Source organism: Pangasianodon hypophthalmus, chromosome 30 (assembly GCF_027358585.1).
Source record: "Pangasianodon hypophthalmus isolate fPanHyp1 chromosome 30, fPanHyp1.pri, whole genome shotgun sequence".
NCBI classification, from domain to species: domain Eukaryota; kingdom Metazoa; phylum Chordata; class Actinopteri; order Siluriformes; family Pangasiidae; genus Pangasianodon; species Pangasianodon hypophthalmus.
The window spans coordinates 10,309,959-10,325,338 of NC_069739.1; the positions used below are offsets into that span (position 1 = coordinate 10,309,959).

Here is a 15,380-nt window from a genome sequence, read left to right on the forward strand (position 1 = left end):
AGTATAATCTCTCTGTAATGGGTCCCTACTAACTTTCAAAACTAACCTACACTCATGATACACAGACAGACAGACATGCATGCACACACGCACATACACACACACACCAGAAAGAATGTCATCATATTAAAAAAGGGGGAGTAATGTTACAAATTTACAGTTACCTTTGAAAATATGCTTATTGTTACAGACACTAATTTGCTTCACAGCCAACTCTGGAAAATAGGTTATACAAGGTCAGGGAGATTCATGATAGTCATTGAACAGTTATACTGTTTATCTTTACAATCAAGACTGTCTGTCCCAATCTGCTGCTATGGGAAGTATATATACACACTTTCATAAAACAGCAACAACAACAAATTGCAGCTATGGTATGGTGTGTATATATATATATATATATATATATATATATATATATATATATATATATATATATATATATATATATACACGCACACAGTTTTATATGTATGTATGTATGTACATATATATATATATATATGTATATATATTAAGAGAGAGAGTTCTCATTTGCTCTGTTTGCAATTTGTTGTTGTCTGAATTTAATGTGACTGTGTAGCAGTGTCATAATTCACAAACAAACTGTTTTATGGAAAATGACATTAAACAGCTATGGATCTAACTATATACACAACTACAACACTACAACATTATGACCTGTCTTTGGTGATTGTCACAGAGTCAACTGGAGTCCATTTATGGTCTCCGTTTTCATTTGCAGATCTGAGCCTGGATTCATTTCTGTTGCTGATATCTGGAGCCAGTAAATGTACACAAACTATAAATCTTAGCTCGTCACTCTCTGTTTATTGTTAGATGCCAAATTTTCCCAACTAACATTTCTCAGAGCAAAAGGGTCTTCGGGGCCAAAAAAATACAATACCCGCTTTTCATCTTATCATGCACTTATGACCTTATATATGTATATATTAGATCATACGTAAGGAAAATCTGTGAAGCAAAGATGCTTTCAGAATAACAGAATGTAAATGTCTATATATCAAATAAAAACAAAATCAAATCCATATTTGCTGTGACCTCCCTTTGCCTTTTAAAACTGCATTCTAAAAATTCTCTAAAAGGTACACTGCCAAGCATTTTTATAAGCAAATCAGCTCTTTCAAAGCATCTCAGAGCTCTTTTGGTGATATTGCCTGTTTCTCTTGCTTCTGTTTCTGCAGGTAAAACCAAACAGCCTTCATCTGGATTCATCTGAATGATGTATAACTGAATATCCTACTTTCTTTAACAACATAGCAAAAATTCTGTGTGACATTGATTTTTTAACAAATGTTTGGCAAAGATAATAATAATAATAATAATAATAATAATAATAATAATAATGCTGAAGTTTATATAATAGTATTGGTATTGGATGAACATCAACTACTTCAAAACAGGTATCAAGTAAGAAAAAAGCTAAACTTTTATTTACATCTTCAGTGCAAATACCTACTAACAAAATATAATACAGTCAGATTCATGAACTTTAAGATAACATTTCCATTGAGTTAAATTCCCAGAGGTCATAAGGTGAACAAGAAGTGGTTCAGATGAATATTCACAATGATCAAATTCACAAAATTGAAATTTCCCCTTATATAGGAACAAGTCAGTGACATCACCGGATATATTTACTTTTCACGACGATGTGTCTCAGGCACGACCTAATCAGGCCCGTATTACTGGCTGAACTGCGTTCTCTCCTTTAAACCGCTTCTTGGGTTCTGACATGGATCTTAGTGGTGTTTATGATTCACAAGTGGTGATTTTCCAACAAAGTTCAAAACGGAATTTGTGAGGATGCTGTTGACTCTGTCACGGTGTTTGTTGACGACATGATGTCTGTGCCTACAGGAAGAGGCCCGGCGATGATAACGCTATGTTTGCTGGATTCAGAAATGTTCGTATCTCTTTTCTGTTCTGCTTCTTCGTCGAAGTCGGAATCGCTTTGCTCGGTATCGCACTCGGACTCGTCGCGCGCTTTCTGCTCGGACTCGGCCTCGGCTTTATCTGACTGTTCCTTCTCTTTGTCCTTTTGGGCTTGGGCCTCCTTGGAATGTCTCCATTTCATTCGGCGGTTCTGAAACCACACTTTGACCTGAAGATAAGGAAATTGTTTAATAAATTGCTCCAAAGGGATTTCAAAATGAAATACCAAAACCAATTATAAATATTTGCCATTTAATAATATACCATGTTACATGTCTCAAAGCTGTTATTCGTTGCCTAAAATTCTTATTATAATTATTAATGAATACATTGACTTTTTTTTTTTAGTAAATACCCCACTATGTGCTGTTTAAATGATTTATCATAAGACTTAACTTTTTACAACGACACAGTTATCTGCTATGACCTTTCATCATTTACAAATGTCGTTATAATTGACTTTCATTTCCCCATGAATATGCGTTTCGCAACTCAGAGAAGCAAACGCTTTTCAGTATTTTTATTTTATCTGCGCGTCGTGTGCTTCCTGTGTCTCCTGTGACACACACACACACACACACACACGGACACACACGTACACACACACTTTTTCTTTTTTTTTTTTTTACACCAGCCTACCTGAGCATCCGTAAGGCCCAGCATCGCAGCAAGCTGTTTTCTGTCTGGTTTCGTGACGTACTTCTGAATTTCAAATCGTTTCTCAAGACCCTTCCTCTGTAGATTGGAGAACACAGCTCTGGACCAGGACCTTTTTCTTTTGTATGTCTGTGGCATTGTGTCTTTGGTGAGAACTGCATAGGGCCCTGTATAGAGTCAAACAGCATATATGGTTGCTTGCACCAGTTTTCAAGCACTGAAGTATTTATAGGCTAAAATAATGTAATTTAGAGCGATATTATTTTAACAGTTTTAATATATTTTAATAGGCTATATTATTTACATGGCAATGGCGGACACGACGATTAATATCATCGTGTAGGCTATGCCACAGCTACATAGGTCCCAGATAATATTTCTTGCTTTAAGAGTGCAAAGCAAAAATGTAAAATAAAATAATAATAATAATAATAATAATAATAATAATAATAATAATAATCGTTTGTGTTGAGAGTTTACAGGGGAGTGCCACACTACCTGGGAAAGTGTCCTGATACTGATGCCCTGATTGTCTGGAGGAACTTATAATGGAGGATGCGTCGCTCATCCCCGGCTCTATGGAGGCGAAGTACTGACTTGCGCTCGGCTGCACGGAGACTGAATGGCGATTCGAACTAACAACAGACGTGTGATCTGTATGCAGAAACCACATTAATATATGTAGTTGTTTTATAAACAAGGTAAAATGTATAAATTTTTAAAAATCTATTGGGACTCACTTTTGGACTATTCTACAAACAACAAAAGTGGTCAAGAAAAGCTCTCCAACGTCCTGCATTTTGGTGACTTTTAAGACGCCTTATAATTTAGTCCAACCGGAACAGGCCACTGTAAACACCCCTCTATTTAACACCGCATTTTAAATTAATATGCCTATGTGAAATTGGGCATTTGATAGTCTTATCATATTATTTCTTGATACTGACAAGAAAAACAAAATCAGTGTGTAACTTGGTGTTTACCTCTTATTGATGACGATTCTTTTGATTTTGGTTCGAATTCTGTAGACAATATCCGATCAATGCCGAACTTGAGATCTTTGCTAGAAAGTGGAGGTACTGATTGAGAAAAGAATGTTGTTCTGGCCACAGAGGTCAAGTGTATTCCATGCCTGTGGTAGGCAGACGCTGCGTTCACTCTCCCACCGAATACGGATGCGTCCGGCGCTAACGGAGATGGACGAAGCGGAGATGCCGTGGAATGAACTTGAGCCCTGGCTCCCATATGGGTCACGAGTGCTGAAGACCCAGCGACGTTTTCATTGTCTCCAAAATGCAGTATGTCAGCAATGCAAAATGAAGGCTTCTTTACCGTGTCCATTGCAAAACCACCAGAACAACAGGCGGACCAGAGACTAAAATTTGACGCGTAAAGGGGATTCAGCCCGGCTGTATACATCCTCCTCTTTTAGATCGCCTGTATCTTTATGTGTGTGAAAGAGAATCACGACATTAAGTATAGCCTAACAGGAATAAGCGCTTTATTTAATGACGTGCATCTCTTTCTCTACACGCCAGAAATGTTCTCAAGTATGAAAGCCCAATCTGTGGTCCAAGAAGTTCTACGCAGAAGTTTCTTCTGAGCTGCTGATTGGCTAGGGCTTAGCCAATGGAGATTCAGAAAACGTTCCCACTTCCCCTTGAAGCATTAGTGAAGCCTTGGGAAAGAAATATAACTACTGAAGACAGTAAACGTAGCCCTCGAAATTACCATCGGATTTCATCATTGCTATCGAATTCTATACAGAGAGCTACATTTCTAATGTGATACAACCCTCTGCTGTTGCATTATATTACTTCTTATGTTACTTGTTTCCTTTTATCAATGACATAGTACATTATCAGTGGCATAGTATCTATTTCAGAACAAAATGGTTCAAATGCTGAAGTAACCGAAGTATTTATTTATTTATTTATATATTTATATATTTATTTATTTATTTATTTATTAATTATTTTTATTTTTTTAAAACTTGTCATCTGACCATTAATGAACCTGTCCTAATACTGAGATGAATTTAAAACTAAACGAATAGGGTAAAATGGTATAATCATAACTATCAAATAAATTAAAATGCTTTATTATTGGCTAAAAGAAAAAAATCAGCACTCGGTTCCTTGTTGGCCCAGTGAGATTAGGAAACAGGAGTTTCTCGATGCAGGCCATCCTGTTTTTAAGGGCTCTGATTCAAGCCTAAATGAGCGGATATTCCTGCTAGATTTATCCCAAAATAGAAAATGTCAGTATTTTAGGGTACAGCGGAGGTCCATATTTCCTCCGGAGCGAGGAGGGGGGACTTTATAATGACTGTTAGCACTTCCTTTTTTCAATATTTGTGCAACTTTATCTCAACCTGCAAGTTGCATGGTGACGCAAATCCGTCTCTATGCTTATAATAAACAAAGGAAATCTATTCTCCACTAAAACGAAAACACAATTAACTTCAGAAGCGATACTTCATCCATATGTAGGCTACAACCCAAGAGCAGCCCATCACTCTCTTATTATGGCTGTGCTAGATACAGAACTATGGAATAATAATAATAATAATAATAATAATAATAATTATTATTATTATCATTATTATTATTATTATTAGCTATTATCGCTGCCATTACAGATACATCATTTACAAGCACAAAGCACTATTTTGTTTCAAAGTAATATTAAATATCCACTGAAATTATGACTTTACTGTGCATTTCGATTATCATTAAAGTAAATTAATGTATTTCGTTCATACCATAAATGTCGGTTAACATACGTTTCGTGTAGGTCAGATTTAAAATAAGACTAACAATTATTCCTGAGTTGTTGTAACAAATGCGTCACTCTGGTTCTATCTTCCTTCTGAGGCGTTCATTACGGCTGATTTATTATTCCGGAAAGGTCTATGACCCTGACTAGCTCTTACCACGACGCTTTAGAGTGACACTTTTCCGGTTTAAATTTAGAGATGAAATGTAATGTTTACCCTGGATCTTACAGTCAAAACAATCCATGGAAAAGGATGTAGAAGAAGTGCTGTTAGTATGCAGTAACACGCACGTTAATTCAGGCGTGCAGAGCACATTGCCGTATTACAGAAAGCATGGAGCCCTGGGAAATAATGGCTAAACTGCCAAACTTGTTATTCTGTCGAAAAATTTTTAGGTTTAACCAACCAACCAACCAACCAAACAAACAAACAAACAAACAAACAAACATGAAAACAAACATGCGCTTTTAGAAATAATTTAAATTCTTTGGACAGCAAGGATGAATGACCTTTGTTGAGTTTTTGTCACATCCTCTGCTAGAACCGAAGTCATATATACTAAGTTTGTATTTCTGTTTCTTATGTTTATACTATTGGACAGTAGGCGATTTACAACGTTTAAAACGGTTGTTTATTAATTTCATTTAATCAATTTCACTGCTCTTTACACGGCAATTACATATTTATTATCTTTTCTTTCTATTTTTAGTTTGGGGGAAAAGGTTTTCTTCCCAGGAAGAATCGTGTAAACGCACTAATAATTGGTGGCATGACTCCCGCTTCTGCTGAAAGTGATGATAAAGTCAGTTAATATGTCTGGCACAGGCAATTTATATTTCTGCACCAGACAACTGTAGCCAGGTTTTCAAAAGGACATCATGATCCACTTTCACAATACGGCTATATACAAAACATCATGAACACAGATGCCATCTCAGTATAGCCTATGGGTTTGCGTAAAAACGCTAATGAAATGTTGAAACGATTAACCAAATCTCACGCAAAATTGTAACGAATTCTAAAGATCGATGTCAATTTCGTTGTCTTTATATGAATATAGTGGTTATAGTTCGCTTATTACTCCAAGCATAAAAGTGCACCTAGTCTTCTAATGCAAGTTGGTATGTTTTCTATGATAATTGCGTAAGCTGATGGCTATAGCCTCTAATAATAATATAGACTATAAAGTTTAACACAGACCGAGAATACTTTAGCAGGGCAAAAAAAATTAATCTTGACTATCATACCACAATCACAGTGCTTTGTTGAGTATAAACATAATGCAACTTGTGTAGGATATAGTATGTTATGGTATTTCTCCTTACTGAATGGTTCCTTGTGCGTAGCTTTCCTTCGGTTTTGTCTTGTCATGCTATCCATCTTTATTTTTTTCCACATTCTGCTATCTCTTGTATTATTAGGTTTGTTCGTCCTTATTCTATCACATCTGTTAATTCTGGTTCGTCAACAGCCTACCATATAACCGATTCATGTTTGAATCAGTTTACTTCTTCCTTTCATTTTGCCTTTATTTTCTAACAATTCTGATTTCTGACATCGACTTTGTAATACTCCACTGAGGTTTTGAAGAGAGTAATTTCGAGTCAATTGCTCTTACTTTATATTTCATAATTTCATTCAGGCGCGGGACTGGCTATGAAAAAAAAATCAGCACTCTTCTCATAGCTTAGCCTGTGCAAAACGCTCAAAAACTATTCTGTTATTGAATTTTTCAGGAACTTGATTTGACCCGTCGTAAAAAAAAATCTAAAGATATCGAGTCAAGTAAATTGACATGATTTTTGATATTTCATCTTCTAGAGGAATGGTCTAAGGGAAATGGGTGCAATTCAACAATTTTAATGATAAATCAATGTAGTCTTTTTCATGTGCGTTGCAGTTTCGTATAAAAAGAATTTGCTCGAACTGGAAACACTTATAACGATCTCTTGCGCCATGTGATGCGGTGTATGTAAACTGCGCACTCTCTTTCGCTGAACAGTAGATGGACATCTGAGAGTCGGACCAACTCACACTCGCCTTAGTCGACCTGCTCGTTAAACAACAAAAGAGCTTCCTTTAATGGAAGCTTCAATGCTGCCCATTAAAACCTCTGTATTTACACAAAAGCGGCGGCAAAGGTTGAAGTCGTGCCATTTGTGTAAAGGAACCCAGGCTGGCTAATTTCTCTTTTGGTCAATGTACACATGGCTAAATCAAATTCAGTGAACGCTGCAGCTCTCACTGCTAAATAAGACCAGGACTAATGGAAACGCGAAAAGGTCATGATAACAAACCATTACTGTTTCTGCTCCCAGTGTATCCTGGCAGTGATCCCGCTAATGCGTAAATCTTAAGCACTCTCCGCAAGTGCACCCCAGCGGGCTTTGCCCATGCGCAAAAACGAGCTCTGGCTGTCCTGATTAGGCCGTGCTCTTTTCTGTGACTGCGCAGTGATTGATTGTGCACTTGTTTACCGAAGGCAATCACTGCTGAGGCAAACCAGAGTCTCTAGAGCTTTGGAGGATTAGGGTTTAGGGCGCATAGGCCTTATTAATTGTTGTAATGGAAGTAAGCAACGTAGACAAATTTAAAAAGATAGTAAACTATGACACCACAACATTTTGCTGGAGCTGTTTAAATTACACCCTACACCTACATGGATGCATGAATTAAAAGCAGGGTTAAATAATGCACTGATGGGATTGTGCATTACATTGTGTATTTTTTAAACTTAAGACGCTTAAGACTGTGAAATATCGACCAGTGCTTAGGTCTACTACTTATTATGCAGAGCTCTTTGTAGTATAGTATTATATAGTATAGTATGGTATAATGATCATGTAATTTAGAGATTGATAATGTTTATTTTTTTAAAATCCTGTGTTATGCTGCTACTGTTACTTACCTATTGTGTAGTGGTGGTTTGTTACTGTGATTTCTACTTAATGTTCATACAAAATTTTAGAAAAGATTGGTTATGAATTTGGAAAATATTGAAGATTTTGTAAGCCTTGTTATTGTTGCTATTGCTGTAAGCAATGAATTATAAATTTGTAAAATTGTAAAATGTAATTAAAATTTTTTAAAAATAAGTAAAAAAAAAAAAAACCTTTGTGAAAAATTTATTAATACAATATAACTCTTACAACTAAAATACAATTCATTTTTCCTGGGAGTGGCTGGGATGCACTGGCTTGACATTTTTCTTGCTTCACGTTTGTAGTTGTATTATTGAACCTATATAATGTGGTGAACATTTGTGAGGTGAAAAATTTATTTTCAGACAGACTAGTAGTTCTGCTGTAGAAAATTAAGGCCTTCTTAAGGAAACTAATTGATCAACAGGAAACTGCTGTAAATTTCCAACAATATTATACTGTTGTTTTTTAATCCTTCATCTTTTTACTTTTAAATCTGAATGCTTTGATGGATTAAGTTTTACTGGAAAAAAAAACTTTATTAGATTTTCCATTTATATCCATTCTACAAATTAGTGAGTGCAATTTTATTAATTTATAAGTTCTCTGGTGAATGTCGGATAGACTGAATATCATCAGCAGTGTGTTAATTTCCATCTTTCTGTAAGTTTGTTTTAATTTACAAGCTTCATAGTTTTCTGTTGGCTTTTGCTGATTAACGGTGTTAAACTTGCTTTTCAGGAGTGAATTCGGTGCCACATAGCTAACTATGATTGGTTTGCTTCAATTCAGTCGTGGACATTTCACTGCCATGCCACAAGAATTCTAGAGACTCTTATTCATTTGTTACTCATTTCCTGTTCACATACTATATAAAACACACAGTTCCTCAGTGTCATTGTGAAGCTTTACTCATTATCTGTACTTGTGTAAGTTCTGAGCCTGTGCAGCAGCAGCTTGTTCATAGGGACAGGTGGGGAAGAGCTCCACTACTTATATCAGCTGTTCTACAAATATTAGTCTTCAAAAGGTCCTCATTCACAAGTCCATACATTTTAAAAATCAGTGAATTTCTCTCTGGGATTAATAGACTAATCTATCTATCTATCTATCTATCTATCTATCTATCTATCTATCTATCTATCTATCTATCTATCTCTGTCTGTCTGTCTGTCTGTCTATCTAATTACCTCTTTTGAGTAGCCAACAATTTAAAAGAATGTTGTTATTTGGCAGATAAGCTGATTTTGCACATTTGCGGGGCAGCAAGCACATTGCCCCACTTAGCTTTCATAGAGTTATTGTTACACCTAGTGGTCAAAAATGGGAACAGCAACAAGTGCAAATAGAAGTCCACTGGAGAAGGATTTTTCCTGCCCCCTGCTCGCTTTTCAGTGGAGGAGGAGCAGATAGGACAGTTAATGACAGGGTTGCCAAATTGGCCTAGTATTAAAAACACTCCACAGCTGTCAAAATCTTGTTTTATAGCAAATAATCTGAATTAAATCTAATACTGTTCCTCAAAATGACACAGTGTAAGTGAGACAGTGTGTCTATGATACAGAACAAGATACTATTGTAAGCTACCTACATATAAAGATTTATTAAGGGAGAAGTAGATTATGCAGGGATTAAAGTCTGTACTTAAAGTGTGTGAAATACTTTCCCCGCATGCAAAAGCTGAGAAAGAGTAGAAACATGTCCTCCTTTTCCAATGCCCGATTTTTTTGTACTAGTTTAAAGTGTTTTCTGTGGATTTGAGATGTAGTTGGGCTGGAAATTTTGCTGACAACTGGCAACCCTGGTTAATGATATTACCTTGAACTCAGCTGAACAAAGGTACATCTAAAGCCATCTGAAAAGAGTTGCCAGACTGTACTATAGATGTCGACTGTCAACTGCCGATTACAGGCTTGCTCTAAAAATTCACTAGATAGCAACCGATAACAAAAGTGTGGTAGCCTCTCAATTTATTTTTGTTCAAAGCTATGTTATTAATAATGTTGGCCTGCTTTTCCAAGCTCTGTTATCTTGAGCCTGGTCTTGTGTTTGCTATATAGTGTTGGATCCTTGCCTTGTTTGCATACTACTCTTTTTTTACTTGTCCTTTGTTCTGTTTTGGATTGTGGACTGTCTTGCTAATAAACCTCATTCTCACAACTCCTCTGGGTCCTGTTTGTTATGATTGCAGTAGATTAATTATTTAAGGAAATCATAATTATAGTTTTGTCATAGAAAACACATGATTAGCTGTCAGCCAACTACAGAAAATAAGCTTTTAATGAATGGTGAATCATTTTATTAAAAATAAATGTAATGTCATTTTTGCTTGTTGTCAACAGCACAGTTTTCTGCAGATGCATATGATTTGTATGTGCACACAAAACAATAATCTGAGAAATGTTCTATAAGGTGTACTGTTTTTATTTTAATGTTTTTGTCACATCATTTGTTTTTATATATTTTTTTTATATATGCTAACTTACCGTCAACGCTGCTGCCATTTCTTTACTTTTTTATATAACAGTGATTTTTTTTTTTTCACGGTGTAGCCTAACCATGAAGAATGACCGCATAAGCTGCAGATTGCCTCGTGACCTTGGCATTAAAGAAACCCGATGCTGCTCTCTAGCGGCCAATATGAAAAAGCAACATCACTGGCTTGAACAACCATCCAGCTGCAGCACGAGACATTGTGCTTAAATGACAAACTGCAAGCCTTCAAAGTGTGCTTGTGAAAAATATCAGGCTAAACAGGAAATTGTTACATTTTAAAACACAAGTAAAAAAAAAAACACCTCAACTCTCTATGCTGACAAACGGACATGCTCTGTCACGAGCTCATTTTTTTGCTGAAATAGATATGGACCAAGAAACCAGTGAATGTTACTCAGAGGTGGAGTCAGTGGCGTAGATGTGTAGGATAAACTTGACCAAATATCTAAATATTTATTGGATTAAACATTACTTGTGTGTAAACAGTTCTTTATGGTTTTGTTTCCCTAGTTTGCTATTTGATAAATACGGAAAGTTTAAACTAGAAATGACATCTTTATTACAACAATTACAGTAATTGGTGCTTTGCCTTGTAGTTTTCTAAGATGAATTCCTGGTAACTTTACATAGATCTGTTAAAAAAACAAACAATTAAACCTGGTAAATATAGATACGTGAAAGGAACTATTAAAAGTTAAGTTAAAGTTAAAATTGAATGCTAGCATAAATGCCAATCATCACTGAATTATTTCTACAGCTACCTACCATTTTTCTTCGCTAACTTCCCTATTTGGCAAAAACTTCCACCCACTGAGGGCCTCTTTTCCCCAGAGTGGGCTTCTGGGGTTGGTCTGCACTGGATGTCACTAATCTGGTTTAAACTGGCTCCATGCCAGACAAGCACTTCCTTTATGTGGTGTATGTACATTAAATAATGCATATTCATATGCATTCAGTATTCAGTATGTAATCTGGAAAAAAATAACTTCGTGCAAGTTTGATGGTAGTGTTTGGCTGTGTTTCAGGGTGACTGGTGCTGGGGCCTGCTGCATCAATGGCAGTTACCAGCAGTAAAAATTCTTCATACTGAGTATTAAGTGTTTCCACTTAGTTTCATATTCAATTCTTTTTCATATTTTGATCATTTGAAAATAATGGTATATAAAATAAGTACCAAGTGCAATTTGCTTACATCCATGTCACATACCAAGTTTACAGGGTTATTATTTAAAACTCCTACAGTAAACTTTCTCCATATTGAGTTTTTTTGATAGTATAATGTGCTTAGTTTCAGCACAGAGCTTCCGTAAAAAATGCTATGATATAGCTTGTTTAGACGTTATTTCTGATCTTAGGTTGCATGTAATAGAACTCCAGTCTTCTACAATCCCACCCACCAAATAGCCTTCTAAAAGTCCTCCTGCATAAAAGCTTCTGTCTGGAGTTAACTAAAGTTATTACAGGAAATACATAGGCACCCAAATTTAGCAAATTTCTCTGATTAAAATGTAATTCAAATAAGAGGACATCAGTCTGCATATCCAGCATTTAATTCAATTCTATTTTATTTGTATAGCGCTTTTAACAATGGACATTGTCACAAAGCAGCTTTACAGAAATAAATACATTCAGGATATAAATTGTAAATGTATGAATTTATTCCTAAGGAGCAAGCCACAGGCGACGGTGGCTAGGAAATACTCCCTGAGATGATATGAGGAAGAAACCTTGAACCAGACTCAAAAGGGAATCCATTCTCATCTGGGTGACAACTGATAGTGCAATTATAAATAATTCCCTTCTATAACTGTGTACTACATGGACAAATAGTGCAATTGTGTAACCAGGAAATTCATTACAGTTTTCACATGAAGTCTGTTTTGTTGAACCTATCCACTGTCCACTGATGGAGACCTGAGTGCAAAACTGCTCACCGCAATCACAGTCCCAAGCCATCACAGTACAACTGCCCATATGAACCGAAGTCCAAAGCCATCTCCCTGTGGGGCCACCCCCAGCAGCATCTCCAACCGATGAGAACTCCAACCAGAAGTACGGCATCAGGATGGATCAGGCAGAAGGGGTCGGGATCACTGATATCTCAGGCCTAGCATGTGTAGCTCGACAGAGAGAAGGAGAGAGGGAAGAGATGTTTTTTGTCCCATAATGGTTAAGGACAATGTACTCTGCGTGCAGAGTCCGGCAAGACTAGCTATAACAGCATAACTAAAACAGAGAGCCAGAAGGTAAAACAGACATGAGGGCACCCTGGGACATAAAGCGGCTAGCCACTCCACCATCAAAAAACTTGAGTGAACACGTGAGATGTGGCGGGAGACAGCATCCAGACATCCCAGTTTACCACAACACTCTACGCCTGTGGGTTCTTTTGTGAATGGTTTTTTTCTTAGGTAAAAGAGCAGGCCTGAATGCTCTTTTACCTAAGAAAGAAACCATTCACAAAAGGCTTGACTAAACAAATGTTTTCAGACTAGATTTAAACACTGAGACTGTGTCTGAGCCCTGAACACTAATTGGAAGGCTGTTCCATAACTGGGGGCTTTGTAAGAGAAGCTCTATCCCATGCTGTAGCCTTCACTATTCGATGTACCACCAAATAGCCTGCACCCTTTGATCAAAGTAGGCTTTATAATCAATGCAAAATTTGATTGGGGGCCAATGCAGTGTGGATAATATAATGGTGATGTAGTCATACCTTCCTGTTCTAGTGCATTCTGGACTAAGTGAAGCTTGTTTATGCACCTACTGGAACATCCAGACAGTAAGGCATTACCATAATCCAACCTAGAGGTAACAAAAGCATGAACTAATTTTTCTGCATTGTGTAGTGACATTATATTTCTTATCTTAGCAATATTTCTGAAAGCCTATTCTAGTAATATTATCTACATGAGCTTCAAATGAAGACTGGAATCAATAATCACACCAAGGTCTTTTACTGCTGCACATGTAATCACTTACTTCTTACTGCATGTGGTCCTAGTACAAGTACTTCTGTTTTGTCAGAATTAAGTAAAAGGAAGTAAATAAGCATCTAGTGTCTAATGTCCTTTACACATTCCTCAACTTTATTAAGCTGGTGTGTGTGTCATCTACATCTACACATGTACGTGTGCATTATGTTAGACAGAAAGACCTGGTCTTGTCCACTGACGCATTGCCTTATGGCATAGGAACAGTTTTGTCTCAGCTAATGACTGATGGGCAAGAGAAGCCAATAGCTTTGTCTCAAAAACACTGATGCTTGCCGAGCCCAACTATTCACAACTAGACAAAGAAGGCTTAGCTATCATGTTCTGAATACAGCATTTCCACAAGTACATGTACAGTCAAAACTGAACAGACCATGAGCCATTGCTTTCTCTCTTTAACAAACAGAAATCGGTGCTTCAAATGGTTATGTGACTAGGAGTACGAGATCAGCAACAAGCCAGACAAGCACCATGGCAACACAGATGCCATGAGTTAGCTTCCACTGCCTGTAAACTCCATGAAGGCTGAGTGAGAGGACAGGATGGAGTTAATCACCCTGATATCAGCAGTGAAGATCAGTAGCTGGACAGGTAAAGATCATGTACTGTCCAGCTTTAGGCAGTATGTCTTAAAGTGTTGGTCACAGTGCCACAGTGAGGCATATGTTAAGTGTACAGGACGGGAGCAGGGCAAACATGTGATTGTTGCAACATAGGCACATCCAGAATATACACAGGCATTGGCCCAAAGTTATTTCTGATAGACAAAGCTGGACACAGACATAGAAGCTCTAGTCAAAGGCTGTGCCACATGGCAAGAACATCGTAAAACACCAGCACCCGCTCCACTTCACCCAAGTAAGCCATTTCAGAGATTTCACATACATTATTCTGGATGTTTTTGGTCAAATGTCAAATGATCCTCGTCAAATGTTCCTTATTGTGATAGACGCTTATTCAAAATGGATAGATGTTTACCCCATAACACCTGCAACATTGTCCATCACCATGGTGTGCTTAAGGAAAACCTTTCCAATCAGGAACTGCCAGAAATGGCTTCAAACATGTTTTGTGAGTTCTGAGTTGAATGGCACTGTACACATCACTTCAGCCCAATACCATCCTGCATCAAAGGGATGTTTTGAACAAGCAGTATGGACATTCTAATCATTGAGTCTGGAGAAGGTAGTATGTCTACTACAGTGTCTAGAGTGCTGTTTAGTTACCATATTACACCACAGTTAACAACTGGGTTGTCACCTGCCAAACTATTACAAGGAAGGAAATTACAGTCAAAATTAGATCTACTTCACCCTGACCTGCGACAAAAAAGTTGGAAAAGAAGTAGCACAAACAAAAAGAACATCATGGCAAACAGTTAACAGGGAGAAGGTTTGCAGTGGAGAAACTTCAGTCAGGGACCAAAATGGATTCCTGGTTACAGAAGATGGTAGCACACTGTGTAGACATGTAGACCAGATCCTGGCTAGACAAGAGAATAAGAAACTGATTGAAACAAAGATTGCAGGACCACATTTGTTGCCTATTGAACCATCAGAGAATATCAGTATGTCAGTG

At 37.0% G+C, this 15,380-nt stretch overlaps 1 protein-coding gene across 2 annotated transcripts; it reads right to left on the minus strand.

The window, feature by feature from the left end:
- Window positions 1–809: 809 nt before the first annotated feature.
- Window positions 810–4,196, minus strand: hlx1 (H2.0-like homeo box 1 (Drosophila)). Of its 2 annotated transcripts, XM_026917472.3 has the most exons (4): window positions 3,597–4,196; window positions 3,112–3,267; window positions 2,596–2,780; window positions 810–2,125 (listed from the first exon to the last, which is right to left on the minus strand). In XM_026917472.3, the coding sequence occupies exons 1-4, from the start codon at window positions 4,030–4,032 to the stop codon at window positions 1,808–1,810; spliced, it is 1,095 nt and encodes a 364-aa protein (XP_026773273.1). In that variant the 5' UTR covers window positions 4,033–4,196; the 3' UTR covers window positions 810–1,807. The 2 variants fall into 2 exon arrangements, with proteins under 2 accessions (XP_026773273.1, XP_026773274.1); XM_026917473.3 differs by lacking the exon at window positions 3,112–3,267 and having other exon boundaries at window positions 3,597–4,186.
- Between the last annotated feature and the right edge of the window lie 11,184 nt (window positions 4,197–15,380).

Bases quoted from the DNA above. Each gene is read 5' to 3' on its own strand.
- hlx1 (XM_026917472.3), bottom strand. From the start codon at position 4,032: ATGTATACAGCCGGGCTGAATCCCCTTTACGCGTCAAATTTTAGTCTC. The intron at 3,268-3,596 runs GTAAACACCAAG...TTCTGCATACAG, and splicing joins AGAATCGTCATCAATAAGAG to ATCACACGTCTGTTGTTAGT. The intron at 2,781-3,111 runs GTAGTGTGGCAC...GACTCTATACAG, and splicing joins GTATCAGGACACTTTCCCAG to GGCCCTATGCAGTTCTCACC.